The following is a 19,166-nucleotide window of genomic DNA, read 5'->3' as shown; positions in this document are numbered from 1 at the left end:
CCAACAAAATGAAGCCATTTTCTCATCTCGCTCTGCTCTTTTTATTTTTTGCGAATGGCCCTTTGTGTCCTCATGTGTGTGAAGACCATTTCAGTGGTAGCTTGTTATTAAAGAGGGTATCTCTTAGCTGCTCATTTGATCCCCATCTCCATACCCTAATCCTCATTCTGTCTAAATTGGCCCTCTGGCTATAGTGTTTGTGGTACTTGCCAGGCTAAGAGCGCTTAGCATACACGTACACACAAACATTTTTCATGTATGTAAGAGCTTGTGGGTGCAAACGGTTGCTTATTTTTACCCGTCCCACAGACTCTCCAAGGGCCAAGAATGAGTGATAAACTCACCCCTAATCTCACTCTTTTTCACATGCAAAATTCACAGCAACTGAATGTGTAACCCTTGACTCGTGACCGTGAATACTTATATGTTGTAAATATACAAATAGAATTAACATTCTTAGATTACCAAAATTAATTAATTAAATTTGCTTTTCTGTACCAAAAAAATGGATCAGGTGTATGATTTCTGTTCATCGACCTAATTCTTTACATCAGGCCACTGGAAAAAGCTCTGCTGTGCTGCATATTGTAATTTAACTCAATGTGGTCATGGCGTTATCTGGAAATAGTAATTTAAAGGAAACTGGGCCTGCAGACAAATGTTTTTTGGATTATCTTGGATAATGTTGACTTGTCTTTGCAACATCTACTTTAAGTATCTAAACATTTGAGCTTTAATGTTGCTAATAGACCGATAGCACATGCTGATAACAGCGAGCTTTCGACCGCTCACTAAGCACTCTCCACTGGGAACCATTGCTGGTTCTGAAAAGCGGAACAACTGTGTAAAATTAAGAGAAAAGTGAAGATGTTTGCCGCCATTCGACATTGTTCATGTGTGATTGTGTTCGTTACTCTAATGCCCCAGAGTGTTTTTGTGTGCTTGTGTATGTGCAATCACACTGTACTTCTTGTTTGCTTGTCTACTGTCCACAAGCAAGTTGTACTTTGTTTTTTTGTTTATTTGTTTTTTTTTTATTTTCATTATTGTGTACTGCAAGTTCTCATGTCTCTAGCTTTCCCTCATCTGACCATCTATTCCAAGGTCAGCTTTTCAGCAGGCTTACAAGGGAATGATACAGAAGATTATTGCTTCAATCAATAAGCTCAAAATGAAGCAAAGGGGAGTTTACTTTATTGACTTTCTCGTGTACAGTGGCAGTTTTAACATTTAATTGTCTCTCTGTATTTAGAGCAAACTCCCATTTAGTGCCCGACAACTGTGCCATCCCAGGCCTTCCTCGTCTCGCTTGCTTTTCGCTCGGGCACCATTTGAAACAGCCCCTTGTAGCTTAATTATTAACAGTGTTATGCTGCCCTGTTGTACTGTGAGACATTCAGAAAGCAAATAAATAAATGAATGGCTGTATCTTCAGTAGCTCTCTGTCTTTCTCTCTCTGATGCATGATTCTCTGTCTGTGGAGAATTTAGCAAAACTTGGGGTGCGTTTGATATCAAAGCTATGTTCCCTCAGCTTTCAATCGACAGGGCAACAAACCCTCAGGTCCACATTCCTACAGGGGAGCGTGAGGCGAAACTGAAGAGAATCTGAGTGTGTCAAACTCAATATTCCTCCATAATGTACTAGGCCTCTCTGGCGCATGCTTGATCAATTTCATTTATTCATCTGCCAGGCAGTGCTATCCCTCTTGTTTTTTTCTATATCCATTTCATCATCTTCTTTTTTTATTCCTTTTTCTCCTCCCCTTCAGGCCCTGGCCAGTGAAATACTTTTAGACGTTCAAGAGGTCAAGCAGCAGTTGATGAAGAGGAGGAGGTTGAGGCAGGCCAACTCTGTGGCAGCAAAGGGCGGCCTCTCAGCCAAGTCTATGATCAAAGCCAAGTCCATAGCTGCCTCCATCCTCAATATGTCAGAGAATGATCTTGCAGATATAATGGAAACTGATCAGGTAAGGCCAAGGGACACTAGTCCAACATTTCATACAAATGCTAACTTAAAGATCTATATTAACTTTAGATTATGCCCAGAGCAAGCAGCATACCTATGATAGATTTTCTGTATAGTAAAATTTTGAACCAGCCTATAAGTTTTTGTTGGGATTGTGAGTAGTGATTTCAGATAGAACTGGAAAAAACATTATATCTTCAATATCAACCTGTAGGTATGGATTTCTTCTTTATCCATTAAAACTAAATTGGTTGCAAGCGGCTTTTTGCCCTGTCGTCTGGGAACAGATACTGTAGATTGGCACTGGTGTAAAAAGGAAATAAGGAGAAACTTCTTCGTTCATTTTACCTGTGTCTAACTGTGTTTAGCCTTGATGGCAATCTCTGCCTTCATTTGACCTTCTCTTATTGATGGATGGATAGATCTGGGAAAATAAGCAAGGCTGAGTGCCAACTTCTCTGAAGGTAAAACACACACCCAAGATGTGTCACTTATAAGTTTGGAAGTTGCAGTCCAACAGAGAAGGATGGGGCACAATGTTTAAATCCAATGGTCACGATATAGACAAGATCAAAAACCTGTCAAAACCTGCAGCACTCTTCAGTTTGATCTAAGATTTAATATGGCACAAGCCGTGTGTACAACTTTTTCACCTCTCAGGTGAAAGCAGTCATTGAACTGAAAATCCTTGCTATTGACTGTTGACCACTTGCAAGAGTCTGAATTTCACACTCTTTTCCAACTCAACTGGTCCTTAATAGATCATAGCCAGCCATGTCATCAATTAGCAACTCCATGTTACAATCAGCCTCACATCCCAGGGGACTTCCTCCCATCTATCACTAGATGAGAGAGGGCGCACCAGGCACTTACTCACACTTGAAACCAATTTTAGCCCTTTACAGCACAGCTCCACCCAGGAGATGACAGGGAACAGTTATTCACTTGACAAAAAGTTCCCCTCATCAGAGCTGAAACCTTTGTGGGTTAAATCACTCACCACCCAGTTCTGCCATCATAGTAATGCTGGTTGATGACGCAATACTTAGTGCCTCAACCTGGATGTATTTATTACTTCTGTCCATCTGTTGAAAAAAGATTTAGAAGAAGTACTAGGGAATAATACAGAATGTCAGCAGAATACTCACAAGTAGATATTCTAGAGTCACAACAAATTGTTATACACTGTGTAAAAAGTTTACTAGACGTTATCATGAAGTGAATGGTAGATCTTTACAGAAAGTCAGAGTCCGAGTAGCTCAAAATAAAGTAAATGTTAGCTTATCTGCAAAATTAAAATAATTTACGGTATTCTTGCATGATGAATTTGGAAAATTTTGGGATTAGATTTCTTTTCTAAAGGCTACTTAACATTTGTGTGTTGATTTATTTCTCCAAAACATTGTTCATTTATTCTGGCAAAACATTTGAGCCCCCTTTTTTGTTATTGACTGATTTTTATAGATTTTAAAAACCAGCTGCTCCAATACACACAATTTCATTTACAAACACAACTAATCATATGCATCTATAGATGTGCAGAAGATTATGGAATTGCTCAAACATGCCTACTCCACCCACATTCGCTTACTTGTATCATGCTGGATGTTGCATCTATTCATCCAGAGCACTAGAAAGACTTGGACAGCTCCAGGCTCCCTGGGTAACACGTTGTTGAGTTAATGATCCAGATGCAATAAGGATATAATTGCCAGGCCAGTTTGTTTTGTACGTAATGGTAGATGGAGGTCAGTGCTTTATTATAAATCTACCAACGGTGGATAAGCACCCTCACTCTTAAGCACACAAACTGTGTTGACTCTCACTGTGAGAAGTTTGAAGGCTACAGTCACATAACAGACTTTTTCTTGCATTTTTCCTTTTCTCTCATCAGTATCCAGTACCATGACCAGTATCACCAGGATATGTATTTAGACCTTGCTAATTGCTGGGGAACACAGGCAGAGGCACATATATTAAGAATGACATACCTGTGAACTAGGCCCTTTGTTCTTGACTAATCCTTAAATGGGCAAAGAGGTGGTGAGTGAACGGCAAGCCAAATGAACCCGGACTGCTAAAACTACACCATCCACCTTACTTACAAGACACTGCCCTTAATTATTTTACTTTAAGCCCTAATACCTAAAAAAATCAATCAATAAAATAAAAGTATTAAATGTGTGCAGTCAGCTGCTATAGACAAAGTAGTAGCAATGGATGATATATAAATTGCAGGCTTACTTATTAAGAGCTAAAGATTCTCAAAGGTCTGATTTGTTTTTTCTTTCTTGGCACGAAAGCTTATTATGTAATTATGTAAGTTTATTATTACTGTTTATGTAAGGCCTGTATGAGCTTCTTTTGCAGGCTTGTCACAATAGCCATCTCAAATACTACTGGTTTGTTCCACTTCCTGTGTCCCTGTGAGGCAGTACAAGGCCAGTCACATCAATTCCAATGGCAACACTTGGGGTTTTAAGTGAAGAGGTAGCACATTATTGCTGAGGTGTACATGGCCACACAGTTATTCTTCACCCTATTCATTAGCAGTAACAAGGCTAGCTCTGTTCGGTTTTTATACATGAGTAGTATGCAAAGATATAGTGGTGTATCCTGCCACTGAGTCTCCAGAGAGCTTCTTCAAGGTCCTGGTTGGTGTGGTGCCACATGTATGCCCTTCAGCAGCAGACTCGAAACAGGCCAATGTTAAGATTCTCTGGCCGTTCTCTATAAAAACAGCCCATTTTAAAAACTGACTTTGCACAATGTATCCAAAAAGAAGATGTTAATATTCCTACAATTTATTGAAAATATCCTCATTAAACATCATCACGACTCTTCATCGCTCTGTGTATTCATTGACATGCATGTACTCTTGTGCTTGCAGGGGACAACAGCCTGCTCGGACAGTTCCAGAGACCAGGAGTGGCTGGACCACTTAAGCCACATCCTCCAGCAAAAGGTCAGATTCACCCTCCTGCAGTAATGATCACATAAGTTACTCATTCCCACTCAGGAGTAGATATAGAAATGTGGTTTAAAATGCACAGTAACATGCACTTATTTTATTGCACTTACAGTAGTAATTGCAAGAAGAACTTTGTACAGTACTTACTTATTTTCACCAAAGATTTTATGTGATTTTTAATAATAATGTATTTAATATTTCACATTTATCAATTTTCAGACTGAAATATTAATGTTAAGATATTTCCCTGCGCCTGAAGTAAGCCACAATTCGAAACATTATCTCTAGATATTTATCTTTTCATTATCCTTAGTCAAATCTGAGTGATATAACGCTTTATCAGACTTTAGTGAAGACAAAATATTTGCACCAGTTTCATCCAAATACAATAAATGGAGGAAGAGTTTTAGTTCCCACCCCATTGATCCTGCTTCAGGCTCTTAAAACAGTGATGCAAAAGATACAACAAAGACAAGACACTAGATCCTTACCATGTGTTGGAGTCTTTGTGTGCGCACAGCCACTCATCTGTGAGTGCTCTGCTGGAGCCTTGCTCAAGTGCTGTCAATGTCTGCTTACTGTGATATGTGTATGATTGAGAGTGTCGAGCATGTGTGTGTGTCTTGTCTGCGCTCTTGTCAGCGGCTGCCGCAGGCACTCATGCGTCGCCTCCGCACCACGACACACACCAGACACTGTTCTCTTGTTCCCCAGATCTTCTTCTGACCTTTCCACCTTCCTCTCCCCCTCCCACACTAACGCACACACAACACTCTACTGAATCCATGTTTTTCCCTTCTAGCTGGACAGCTCTCAGTCCCTGTTCTGTCTCTCTCTGCCATCCTCCACTGTCCCGCATTCCTCTCTCTCTCTCTCTCTCTTTCTCTCTGTGTCTCTCTCCCCCTCACACACACACTCTTTCACTCTCTCTCTCTCTCTCTCTCTCTCTCTCTCTGGCTCAGACCCCGAGGCAGCTTGTTAGTGGGGAACTAAATATTGATTTGGCGGGCCTGTCGATGCCGGGAGAATGAGCTAGTGTCCACCAGAGACCTCGGCACCGGCAGCCTGCTATCGACGTTTTCCGTGGGCAGAACAGGGGTGGTGGAGGGGGGCTGGAGCTGGTGTGCAGAGTGGAGGAGGAGAAGAGCGGACTATGACAAGGCTGAGACTCGCCCCCAGGTCCCTGTGGGGACCACTGGGACCACCGCAGTCATCCCCCTTCACTGAAACAGACTTTTTCTATCCCCTTTCAAGTCCATCTTGTTCTGTTTTTTTGTTCAGTTTATTTATTTATAATTTCCCTTTCCTCTCTGTGCTACAATTTCATCTCACTGTTTTTAAAACCTTATTGTCACATAGATGGACTCTAGCTCTGTCTCTTTTTATCTGTCTTATTTCTGGGAGCTATTGGGACATCTTGTATTCCAAGAAATTAGAAAAAAACATACATGAAGTTGCTTTTGGTGACAGTTGTTGGTTAGTTAGACAGATCTCCTTTTGGTTTTTAAAACCACTATGATAATGTGCCAACACACACCTCAAGAACTCTGTACTACTGTACCCACTTGGTTTCTGTGCACTCTGTTATATAGCTTATGAAAGGCTCACCAAGCAGAACATGAAGTGGAATGGCCCAGCCTGTCACCCTGCATGTGACACTAATAACATACTCCCCTAATAGTGATATGATCGTACCCAGAGCTGCACTCTCTCTCTGTCACACGCACACACTTCTTCAGATAAAAAGACATAGAGACAAAAATAGACCCTGTGAAAGGGAAGATGAGAGAGATCCATGTCCTTAACTGGCTGGCTGTCACTGAAAGAGGATGAGGATGTGTCCATCTGTGTGTGTATGTCTCAGTATGTGTTCATATTCGTGTGTGCATGTGCACGCTCACGACAGCCTCATCTTGTCACTGTCAGTGCCTAATGGAGCTGCCAGTGGGACAGCACTTTATTATCTCAGTGGCCCTGTCAATAGCAAACCCATCACTCACTCTGTGTGTCCATGTGAGGGTGTGTATGCTTGCAGATGTGAACGAGCTCAAGAGAGGTGTCTATGTGCGTATCTCTGTCTATGTGTGGGTCATTGTTTGTAATCACTGTCATATGTCACTGCCACATGTCAACATAACAAGAAGGAAAGACATTTGCAGCACAGTAGCAGTATTCACAGAGATGTGACTGTATTTTTGCTGCTCCCTTTGTACCCAATGAAGTGCCATAGATTTCTGGAGCGCCTCAACGCTGCCCCACATGTCCACTCAAAATCAAATGAAACATTGCAATCATTTTCTTGTGTCTCACCTCCACCAGTGAGTTAATGAAATCAAACCCTACACCTCTCAGTAGAGAGTCACCATGAACAGCACTCCATAGCCAGGATCAAGGGACGCCGCTTTCTAATAATCATGAGCAGGCCAGGGGGTGTACTGTATGGCTCCACCGCAACCTACCATGAATAAGGCCAGCAGTGAAGATGGAGTGTCCATGTGGGCCGTGGGGTCCAGGCACTGGCCCGGGGAAGCATTGATTTAATTGCCTTTGGTTTATTTGTGGAGTCCTAATTATTGACTGGAGGTAGAGTTTAATGGGCCAAGTCTTTATGAAGACAGGGAAATGACTGGCTTCTGCTGCTGGCCAATAATGAACACGAGGAGCATATGCATGCAAGTGTGTGCACATGCACACAAACATACACGTTCCCTCCAGATCATTTTTCAGACTCATTTTGTACACACACACACCTATCTCAGGCCTCATGACAGCATAATAACATTTAAAAAGTCATTGACTCTGTTGATTTCTTTATGAGAGGACAGTGGTTTGGTTTACTGGTATGGGGTGGCGCTGAGGGCCTGCTAATATTTACCTCCCAATCACACCCGGGGGAGACGTACAAGCATCACTTCTTATCAGCCTCCAAGCTATAACAAGCAGGTGAACATTACATTAAGGCAGTGGCAGAGACAGTCCAGACCATTCTGCACTGGACTTGTATTAAAACATGAAAAGCATTAATGGATGTCTCTACAGCTGGAATAATTTATGTAATTCCAAACCCTTGTCAAACTTTATTCATTTGTGCAGCAGGGAATGGTGTTAAATAATTGACTTCATTGACTTTGTGACGGTGCCTTTTACCATATTGCTGCTTCCATAGGGCATTTACATCATTAATCTGCTTCAAACATATAGATGTGTCTGTACCCTTACAGTGTTATTGCACCGAGAAACTTTTCGATTGTGTGTGCTGTGTCGAGGGTGAGGGGCACTGGGTTGCTGTGTTGTGTTGTGTGCCTCATTATGCTTCTGTAATGACAAGGAACAGCTTTGAGTCCCACACTTCTCTCTGAAGGAAAGTGACTCTAATTAAGCCTCATTTAATGATTGAACTAATTAAATCAGCCACTCTTTTTTGTCTCTCTGTGTTTGTGTTTGTGTGTGTGTGTGTGTGTGTGTAGGGGACTTGAGCTGATTCTTGGTATTGTAAATATGTCATTGGAACAGTGGCGGAGACTAGCGGAAGGTTCCCTAGGGAAGATGGATGTTAATATTAGAGTCACTTTTTCTGTTCAGCGTACATTTCAGATCAACAGAAAGGGCAGCTACAGAGTGCCGGTGCTCCTATCAAAAGGTTTGGGGGTTTGCAGGCACACTACAGTACTGCACATCGCCGTTCCTTGAGATTATCTTGGTTGAGAATGGTGGGCTGGGTGCTTAATCTTTTCAGTATTCTTTAGGCATGTAGCTTTTTTTGCAGCTTTAAGGTTACTGATGGTGTGATTGCACCCAAGGGGAGGTGCTCCCGAACACAGTGGACACAGAAAGAAAATTAATGGTAAATGTGGATATTGCTTACTGAATAAATGGCTAGATGCACAGAATTCCCTCATGTGATTGAACAGCCATGGAAAGACAATAAGTCTTTTTTTCTTTTTGTATGTGACAGCTGTCAGTACAGCCGCTTTTGTTAATTGTAACTACTTTCCCAGTACATTACCTTGGCCAATGAGCCATACTGTTAAGTTGTGATGTTCTTGATTGCTGAATTCTGCCTAAAGGTTGCTTCTCTTTTGTATGGATATCACCTTTCTATATTTATACCCCAATCATGCCTGAATCACCTCATTTTCACACCTAATGAGTAGGAACCTGAAACAAAGACCCGGTGCTTTCCTGTGTTTAATCTAGGGTGTATTTAGGTCAGATCCCTAACAAATGCATGTTGCGCACTGAAATGATGTTTCCAAACAACGTATCAAGAAAATGAGAGATTTTTAATTACAGTATTTGTGGCCCCAAGTGTCCAATTCCCTTTCATATCAGTCTCTAGTGGCTAACGGGGAGAAAAGAGAGGGATCCGCTCTGCTGTAGGGGTAGGTAATTACGAAGAAGAGCAAGAGAATAGGGTTGTCGGTGCTTAGTGATTTTCTTACCTGAGCCCCTCTTTTGCAAATGTGACATATTCATTATTGGAGATAATCAAATGCAAGACTTTTTAGTGTGGTGCCTTTGTGCTTTTTTTAATCTATTTATCATGTTGTTGTTGTTATTCCCTCGCTTGATAAATTTGATTTTCAAACAAAAGTGAGCAGATCAAAGATCAAAGAGCTGTTTTTTCTGTGATAAAACTACTGCAACTACTTCCCCCTTACCTTGACTAGTGGCCTAGATTGGAGATGTCTCACTAGCCAGGGACATAGATTTAAAGTAGGTATCCTTAACCACTTGGAAGGTACTCTGATCATGCTAGTCAAAGACATTTTCAATATGCAGCATTGCACACACTGGATATCACAGTATGAATATAAAACTCAATTCGGTGTTACAGGTATACATGGACACACGTGTGAAGGATAGATATGTTGCTTTTACAGAAAAGGACTGATGTTCAGTTGCAGTACGTCCCTAATTATACAGGACAATTCCAGTGATATTGAAATACAGAATAACAAAAAAAGACTGCCCACTTCACTTACATCTCTTTTAGGCTCTGTGATCCCTCTCTCTCTCCTCATTCTAACTCATTTAGATATCCAACAGACTGACACAATCTCTACAGCTGCTCACAGATTGGGCCCTTGGAAATAATTGTGTTAACCCGTTCCGGGGGAGAAGACAAAAGAGCTGGAATGATCGATCTTTTATGGAAAAAAAAGTTCTTGTGTGTATTGCCACTACCAGACAATGGTCACTGGAGTGCTACAACTTTGAGCTGCTCCTTGCCTTGAGGTGTGCCCCGGGCTATAGAATAGCAATGTCATTTAATTGGCTCATAAAAACACCTTTTGCTTGCAGCCACTGTCCTTGTCTACACACACGCACACTTGTCAGTGTCAGTGGCTTTACACGTCAGTTCACTTCTGAAACATGTTCATGAAATCATACCTAGACAAAAGGTCTGCTCTGCAGGGCCTGTTGAATAGTAATGGGTGTGAGTTAGCATGGCTTAATGCTGCAGTAGCTATTTTGGTGTTGCCAAAGGGGACAGGGCGTCTTGCAAAACAGCGGTTGTGTTGCTTAGCGCTGGTACTAGCCGGCTCTGCCAAAGGGGACAGGGGCCCAGCTAAATCAACTGTAGCATAACATTAGTGCCAGTTCTTAACACTGCCTTAAGCAGCCCAGGGGATGCAGTAGAGCAGCTGCATCATAGCTTACCTCCAACCATCCTGCAGGGTATCAGTCCCCAGCCAATGTGGCAGTTAGATGAAAGGGAATGAGAGTCCTGTTTGTCCTGTTTGTGGGTGTGAGTTTTTACTTTTGCTAGAGTCTGTTGATGGAAAAATCAAAACATGCTGAATAATTTTTTTTTTTTAATGTAGTGGGATGTTTAGGTTACCAGTTGTTTACCAATTTCCCCAAAATACTTAGAGTAGAAAGTAGATTAAGTTACTCTCATAGTTTTGACATCTGGTTTAACCCTAAATCTCACTAGTCTATCTAGATCATGTTTACCTGCTTGTGCTGTTTTTAACCAAAATCCCATATCGGGACTTTTAATGATCCTGTCTCCCACTTTTCTGTCCCTTTGAGCCTCACGTTGAGGCTGTGTCTCTATTTTAGTGGGTTTGTTTGCATAGTTAGTGGCTCTAAGTGCAATTAGCTGATTGGGAAGAGTGTGTATGTGTGTGTCTGCCTTGTGTGAGTGTGTGCGTGAAACGGAGAGAGTGAATTCTCCCTGGAGGAGCAAGGCAGAGGGAGATGTCTCAGCAGTTACTTCAGTGTAGTGGCTCTCTGAGGAATAGCGCTGTGTGTTTGATGCATCCAGTGCTGCTGGAACTGACTCCCCACTGCACACATGCTCAAGTGCTCACTCGCGCACACTTTCACACATACTTCCCGGCACACACGGCCTTGTATTTCCTGCTCCTGTTACCTTTAATGAAGAAGAGAAGGTGTCAAGGGGACTGTGTGTGTGAGTGTGAGAGTATCCTCAGATTCTCACTCTCCAGATGTATTGGAAATTGATAAATGACGGTCTCATATCACAAGATAGTCCTGTTATGTGTCCTTAGAACATGTCACCTAATTCCAGCATGTATTCTAAGTCTGTGTTTATCACAATCATGTAATTTTAGATCCCCAGTGTTCTGCTTGTTCTTTTTTTGTTTTCATATTACATCTTATAAAAGCAGCTGAAGCTATAATATTGAAGCCACTATTTTCTGATCAGCCTGTCCACTTTTCATCTTGTGCTATGTGACTTTGGAAAATTGCTCAGGGAAATAATTTGTTTCCCTTGGTCAAAAAAAAGGTGCTTGTAAAAGGCAGCACATAAGTCGGAGAGGGAATATTTATGGGTGTTCCACCCTTTGATCAGGCATCCTAATGACCATAAAATCCTTGTGTTGATTCAGAAGAAAAACAAAATTAGCCAGAACTCTAAGGAGAGGCCTGTGCCCTCTTTATTTTCACTTTTCTGGCAGTTCCATGACAACAACTCACAAAACACAAATAGGAGGCGCCTACATATTTAACCCTTGCATTCCTATATGATTAACTAGACAGCAGTTCTCAGCCGCTTACCTTCCCAGTATAGATACTGTACTGTTTATGTTCCTAGTGATGCTAATTATGCCTTGGCACACTTTTGTTAAAAAGGTAAGCTTCTAGGGAACATGGGTGTGTTCCTCTAGCCCCATAAAAACAATGCAACATGCATAATATAATTAAAAGGGTGATTTCTCTCTCTCTCTCTCTCTCTCTCTCTCTCTCTCTCTCTCTCTCTGCTGTCCAGTCCTCCTGTCTGTCCAGAACAGACATGTAGGGATCTCTTTCTGACACAGTTAAAATTCATCATTTAAAGTTTCTTAACCCTTTATAATTTATCATTACAAATCAATCAATTGTATAACATCAACTTCTAAATTGTTTTATCAAATTTATGTTTAGGGGACTGAAGTCAAAGGTGTCAAAATATAATAGAACTACAGTAACTGCTGTGCAGTCACTGTCCTCCATGCTGCTTTTTGTTTGCCATATTCATCACATTGAATGTGACAAATCAATGATCACTAAAGCAATTTCTAATCCTGGAAGTTTGCCACTCATTGATACATTATTTGATGATTTTTTTTGCAGTAAATAAATACGTAATATTTTTATTTATTAGTTTGTGTAACTCGGTTCTCTTTGTCTTGACATTTGAAGGCTTCACAAACTTTAAATCATCGTTTCATTTCATGTTTTCTCCCCTTCGACGGACCTGAAAAAATATGGTTAAAATGTTAAAAAATGGAAATGTAAAAATGCTGTAAGATTGAAACTGCTGCTGTGTAGCCTACTTAGTGAATTTCTTTGTCAAAACACTAAACGTGGATGGTCCCTCAGAAGTTTCACAAGTCCTCAGGCCCCATCTGGGGTTCTCTTGTTTCACAAAACAGCAAACAGGCTCTATGAAAAGCTGCCAGGTGTCAAAAATCTGACTTTTCTTTAATAGTGGTTTGTGTGTTTTCCTCATTTTCTCTAACCCCGTTTTACCACCACCCCCTCACCCGTTTTCTATCCTTTCCCTCCCCTGCAGATCCCCTCTGCCGGCCAGCTAATGGAGGCTGTGCGCGTGAAGATGAAGGAGAGGAAAGTGCTGACAGAAGAGCTGGCCATGCTCGCAACACCAGTCAGCGAAAAAGCCTGACTCCCTGGGCTGAGGCTGGGAAAACTGTCATCCTCTTCTTTTTCTCCCTCCCTTCTTCTCCCCCTCCCCAGTTCCTACTCAGTGGGAGCCAGGCTGAGCCAAGCTGAGCCGGGGCAGCAGAACCAATATTTGTGAGAAAAGCGCTGTCGACTCACTCTGGGCCACTGGCTCAACACAGCACCCGGGCTTTTGTAAATGAGCCCTCGACATCTGTGTTAGCACTCACTGCACTATGTCTATCAGACAGGGCCCTTCAGTGCCAAGCTAATTTACAGTACAGCCACTTTCCTATACTCGTAATGCAGACCTGGGGTGATAAGGCAAATGCTTACGCTAATGTTTAAGTTACACTTTCTTTTACCTCTACTCCTAATTTATTTGGCACCTTGAGGACCTTGAGGTGCAGGGACTTGACCTAGCAAAGTCGACAGTTTGTGAAAGTTCAATGCAGCAGGGAGCAGAATATTCACTGGAAGAGGTTAGCAAACTTTAGTACAGAGCTCTCTGTGATCCTGGTCAATGATTAAAGCCTGCTGCTTCATATGCATTGCAAGTATTTATTTTTGAGTGACCATTGTTTATAGTTGCACATGTTCATTATTTGAATTTAATAGGTTATTATGTGTAAAACCCTTTCCTAATTTTGAAATAAAAACAAATCTAACCTTTTTCCGTGTGTACTTCTCATTCAAAGACCGCTCTTGTCTAAACATTCTCTTGTATTTTTCCAGGAGTTCAAAGGACTGTCAGTTAGGGAGTGATGGTGACTGAGGATGCTCTGGTGGACAGCAGGGTTCTCACACCTCTCTCATGATTGACAGCTGCCTGTTAGCATGGTTCCTGCCTGTAACAAGTGACCCCTGCTGTTGACATCATTAATACCAGTCCGGACGAGCACACACATACCGAGCAGAGGTGTGTTAGAGGAGCGTTTCCATCCTTGACATCGCTACCTCCAATTCCTTTTATCTGTTTCCCTTTTACCTCCCTCTCTTATTATTCATTTTAATTATTAAACCCTGATCCCGGTCTCCTCTGTCCTTGAGTTGGCATCCTACACAAGAGACCCCGCACTCCTCCTTTTTATTATTTTTTTACTCCGTTCTTTACCTCTCTTGGCTTTTGTTTTCCTCTTTGCCACTTTCCTCCTTTCTTTTTATTATGTATAATTAACAATGGTGTGCAGAATCCTCCGTTCAGGAATTAAAAAGAAATAATTCCACTTTTTAATCCCCCCCCTCCCTTCTCAAATATATGCTAATGATGTCGTTTTCCTTTATCTTTTTATAATAAAGGATTAGGCCAGGACTGTCTGCAACTCGGGGACCAATTTAGCTGGGATCCAGGAGAGACAAACCCTTGTGGTTAATTACCATTCATTAACATAGTTTGCATCTTTTCTTCTTCTCCAATACCCAAGAGCCAGCTATTGTCAATATTTGTCCCATATAAATTTCTTCAGTGTTTTTTTTTTTTCCAGTCGCTGTCCTCCAGCGTAATGCGGCTAATGACAAACATTAATAACTTGGAGAAATCCGGTGGCACAGTGGGTAAAGAAGAGCAAAACATTGGTGCCACACAAATTATGTGGGAGCCCCCACCCGTTCTGACTGTCTGACTGTCTGAGGTTCTTTCTCTTCCTCTAAGCGTGTAATGCACAGTCAACATATTTGCTCTCCCTGCCATCCGGCCTCGGCTGACACACTCATGCTATTCCTGTGACATATTCAAATGCGGGCCCCCTCAGCTGGTACTCCCTTGGGTTTAATTAACCTGGCCTTGCCTCCGACGCTCCCTCAGTGAAGACGTTAAAACGATCTTGAAAACACCCTTCAAACAATCCCCCCCTCCCCTCCCTCCTCACCACTATACAACACACACTCATTCCACTAGGCGCTGTATATGATTCATCTCTTTTTTTCCTGTGTAGGAATGGCATGCCATACCCTTCTTTTCTTCTCTTTCACTCTCTCCTTGTCTTCCACCCTTCTTTTCTTGTACAGCTCTCATTAAGAGAGATTTCCAGTGGGAATTACTTTGATCAGTAGTTCCAAATTCAAAGTTTTTCTTGCTTCCTCTTTTCATTCATTCCAACACAATCAACGCAGTGTCATGTTTTCCCCTCCTTCTTTATCTTTGTCTCTCACCCAGACTTCTTTTTAATTCCAACTTTCCAGTTTCTTTTTTTTCTCCTGCAGGACATTTTTCCTGTAGGGGGAGAGAAGGTCAGGGTCACGGGTTGACTTTGGGGTTGATCGATGATTTGTGTATGTGTGTCCCAAGGCTTTTTTTGTTGTACTTTTAAGTTGCCTTTGTCTGGTGTGAGTGTGTGCCACTTGGGTGGGAAGGCGGGTAGTCCACAGTACAAAGAACACTCAGAGCGCAAACGGAGAATTTCTTCAGCCTCCAACTGATACACAATTAGTCCTTGCTGGCTATGGAGCGAACAGAAAACCGCCTCTAGTGATTTCCCTTCCTTCACTGACACAGTTTCACACCCCAGCTATGGCTGCCAATACATCAGTCTGCTTTGATATTGCAGGCACAGACACTTGGCACTGTGTTAAATAACAAGGCACTTGTGACATAAAGCCAAATGTGTTTTTGACAAATGTATAATGCAACATGTTTGCTCTGTTTATTGTGTCTGTCCTCCATCTTAGCTTCATAGAGAGATGGTAACAAAAGGTAGAAGCTGAGGTAATTATTAAAAAAAATAATGAAACCCTTATAAAGTGCTTCTCTATACATCCATCTTTTTTATTTGATCAGATGGCACATTAAAAAAGAAAAAAGGAATCCCTCTGTCCTGATGCACATATGCTATGTATACAACCTCATTGATCTTCACTTGAACAAGTCCCTTATCCTCCTCTACAGTGCTCCAGACATGAAACAGCAGCAGATTATGGGTGGATGCGGCCCGCCGTGGGAAGCTAGGGAGCAGATAAAAAGGCAACTCACTCAGGGGACTGAAGCTATGTTTTGATGCTGTGTGATAAAGCAAAGGCATAGGGCTAGAGGAAGAGGAAAGCTACAGGGTCTGTCTGTCCATATATGCTGTATTTATATAGATATCCTTTTCGGGGTTTTCTTCACTTGTCTTATATATCGTAATCAAACTCCATCCTGCACTTTTATTGTTCTTTGACACTCACACTTTCTCCGTCCCCATGGACTGTCCTAAGCCTTGCTCATGGCAGCTGTCTTGCTAAAGCCATGGCCTGAGCTCCTGGGGAGGGAAAAAAGGGGAGAAAGAGAGACTGAGAAAGGGTTTGATCTGGTCTCTAATCCACCTATTCTTACAGCATAGGATGGAGGCTGCAGTCCTTGACATTACCTCAGAGAGGAGTGACTCTTCAGTGGATCCTCTGGTGTACTTGTGATCAATCTGGGATGTTGTCTCAAATGATGTATGAAATGTGGCTCTTTATATTACAGATTAGTCCATGCGTCATATGTAGTCGTCAGAGAAGGCATGCTTTAAACATGTCAGTCTCTGTGCTCCAACTTTATTGATTGACATGTTATCGCTTGGTTATGAATGTTCAGAATTTAAACTAACAGCTTAAACAGAATCAGTATTATTTTGTCCTCCCTCTGAATAAGCAGCCATCCTTTGTTTTCTGCTCCAACATGTATAATAATAACACCTTTGTCTGGGGTGTACAGCTCCTCAAAGCACCTCTCCACCTTGACTAACTTTTCCAAGCGCTCATTAGCGGACTGGCTGAAGTTTGGAGGGTATGAAGCAGGCCGGCAGATTACCCCCTGTAAAGTAGCACACCTCAGGTAATCACACTAATGAATTCAAGCACCCCACCTCCACCCATCCACCCCTTGTTCCTTTCTCCATTTCCCTTCACTTACTGTTTCCCCTTCTTCCACAGTGGCGGGTCGGTGCAAGAAGTGCCAAACAACAAAGTGTTTGTTTGCATAATATTAGCACTGCACATTCGCACACAGTGGCGGGGGCCTGACTGCAGGACTAACTGGAGGCTTCCCATGAACACAGGTGGAGCAGGGCGAGCATCACTGGGACCAATTAGAGCAGAGCACAGGTACATTAGCATGTTTGAGTGGAGCGGGATGGCGTGGGGATTGGTGGACTTTACGAAACACACAAACACATGACTACAACCTGGTGTGTGTTAGCTGTTTGTCTCTGGTGACATGACTGGCATATGTGTGACAAATGACCCCCGGTCTGCTGTCCACCTGTACACCTGAACACACAGGGTAACAAAAAGATCTGCAGGTGCACTTTTCCTGAGATGCAGAAGTTGTTCAGGGCTTTATCTTTGCTAAAATAAAAACAGAACCATTTGTTAATGTTTTAAAGATTAACATAAAAAAGCAGAGTCAGTTTCTGGTGGGATGTTGCCTGAAAGATGAACAGTGATTTGTGTGTTTAGTTTGACAGATGGAGACAATGGATGTAGAGCAGGTTGGTCATGAGCATTACTTGAAACTCACCCAGGTAATTAATAAGCACACACACACACTCAGTTCAGGTGGTCTACTGTACACCTCCCCACACAAATGGATACACACACAGGATTTCTGATCAGATGCTACACACACAGCCAGCTGGACTGGAAGAACTCTCCAGCTTCTAGTCATGGAAGGGCTATCCTCTATGGTGACACCATGAAAAGGCCACATGCATCCATGCTTTCACCCTGCAGAGCCTATAATTACACTGTAAGTGGCTGCAGAAGTGCAGGTCTTAATGCAGTTAATGCTATTTAAAATGGTTGTGAGGTGGTGTAAGCACCTGGGTGGCCACATCCTGCATCTTCCTGAACACCATCACACATCTGAGGTGGTGTATCAGATAGCTCAGTGGTCCACTTTTGAAAAACTATTGAATGTATGAAGTGTATGTTTTGTAAAATCCCGTAACCCTGTCCTCTCTTTGTACACTTTATAGTGGTGTTGGTGTAAATGTGGCTTGCTTCAGTATAAACTGAGAAAAATCAAACAGCAATGGTAATAATAAAATAAAATAATAATATAACTAATAATATAATTAATTCTGATTGACATTTTTGACACCTGTTAACATAAAGTTGGTAAAGAACCACATTCCATAGAGGATTTACAGTGGAGGAGGCAGCAGGATGTGGTTCAGCTCTGATACATCTGGGTCTGGACAGCTTGCCTTCTCATTTATGTAATTTGGTGGCTGTTTGTCAGTGAAGAGAGAGAGGGACAATGATACTAAACACTGAGGTCAGTGGCTTCTACAACAGAAGCTCCACCTGTTGGCATGGCCCTTTAAAAGTCCACATTTTAACCCTTTAGAGAGCTGTGATAAAGCTGAGCATTTTACTGCAGCAAAAGTAAATGGTTATTGAGGTCAACACTAAAAAAGACATATAATGTGTGTTTCTGACTTAAGCACACTGTGTTTGTCTATACAACAACAATGATCAGATCAAAGTTTAAGACCAACTAAAACCAGATAATTCCAATCATACTTTTTCTTGCCACAGTATTTCCCAGCTCTCAGTGTTGATATTGATTGATAAATAAGACAAGTGGTCAGTATAATAAAGTTAATGTCAACAGTGTTATATCTGACTTCTGCTTGGCCTCCATCTGTACAGCTGAGATTTATTGTCTGGTGAGTTCAGACAATTGGAACATCACTCACCTCAGGCCACATGCACTCACACACAGATCACTGAGCCGTGGGACCAAGCACTTTATCAGAGCGGCCTGTCGAGGCCACCGAGCAAGAAAACTGAACAAAGGACTGCACTCATGTCACCTTTCTGTGTTAAGACTCAGACGATAGTTTGTCCTTCAGGATATCTTATATATGTCCTCCTGTGTATGTAGCTTTTACTGTGAAGCTGCTCTTCTTTGATGGAGTCACATAAGGGCTGTTTGACTGTTTCTTATGCATCACTGCTGCTGCATCATTTTATACCACTAGGTGGAGGCAGAGCACCATAGATAGTGATAGTGCGTTTACAGGACACTTAGTGTAAGTTTGTTAATATATATATATTTATATTGTATTATAATACAAACAAAGGACAATTATATAAACAAACAACAAAAATAGATTTAAAATGT

General features: G+C 41.9%; 1 protein-coding gene across 2 annotated transcripts in view; it reads left to right on the top strand.

The window, feature by feature from the left end:
• cntln (centlein, centrosomal protein) overlaps window positions 1-13,637 on the top strand; it is a 67,523-nt gene extending 53,886 nt beyond the window's left edge. For both annotated transcript variants that reach the window (XM_028404090.1, XM_028404097.1), the window contains exons 25-27: window positions 1,772-1,969; window positions 4,859-4,933; window positions 12,969-13,637. In XM_028404090.1, coding sequence (XP_028259891.1) covers window positions 1,772-1,969; window positions 4,859-4,933; window positions 12,969-13,079 — 384 coding nt within the window. In that variant the 3' untranslated portion in view covers window positions 13,080-13,637. The remainder of the gene's footprint in view (window positions 1-1,771; window positions 1,970-4,858; window positions 4,934-12,968) is intronic.
• The last annotated feature ends 5,529 nt before the right edge of the window (window positions 13,638-19,166 follow it).

The sequence above is a fragment of the Parambassis ranga genome, chromosome 1 (assembly GCF_900634625.1).
Source record: "Parambassis ranga chromosome 1, fParRan2.1, whole genome shotgun sequence".
Taxonomy (NCBI): domain Eukaryota; kingdom Metazoa; phylum Chordata; class Actinopteri; family Ambassidae; genus Parambassis; species Parambassis ranga.
This window is presented reverse-complemented; position numbering and strand designations above follow the sequence as displayed.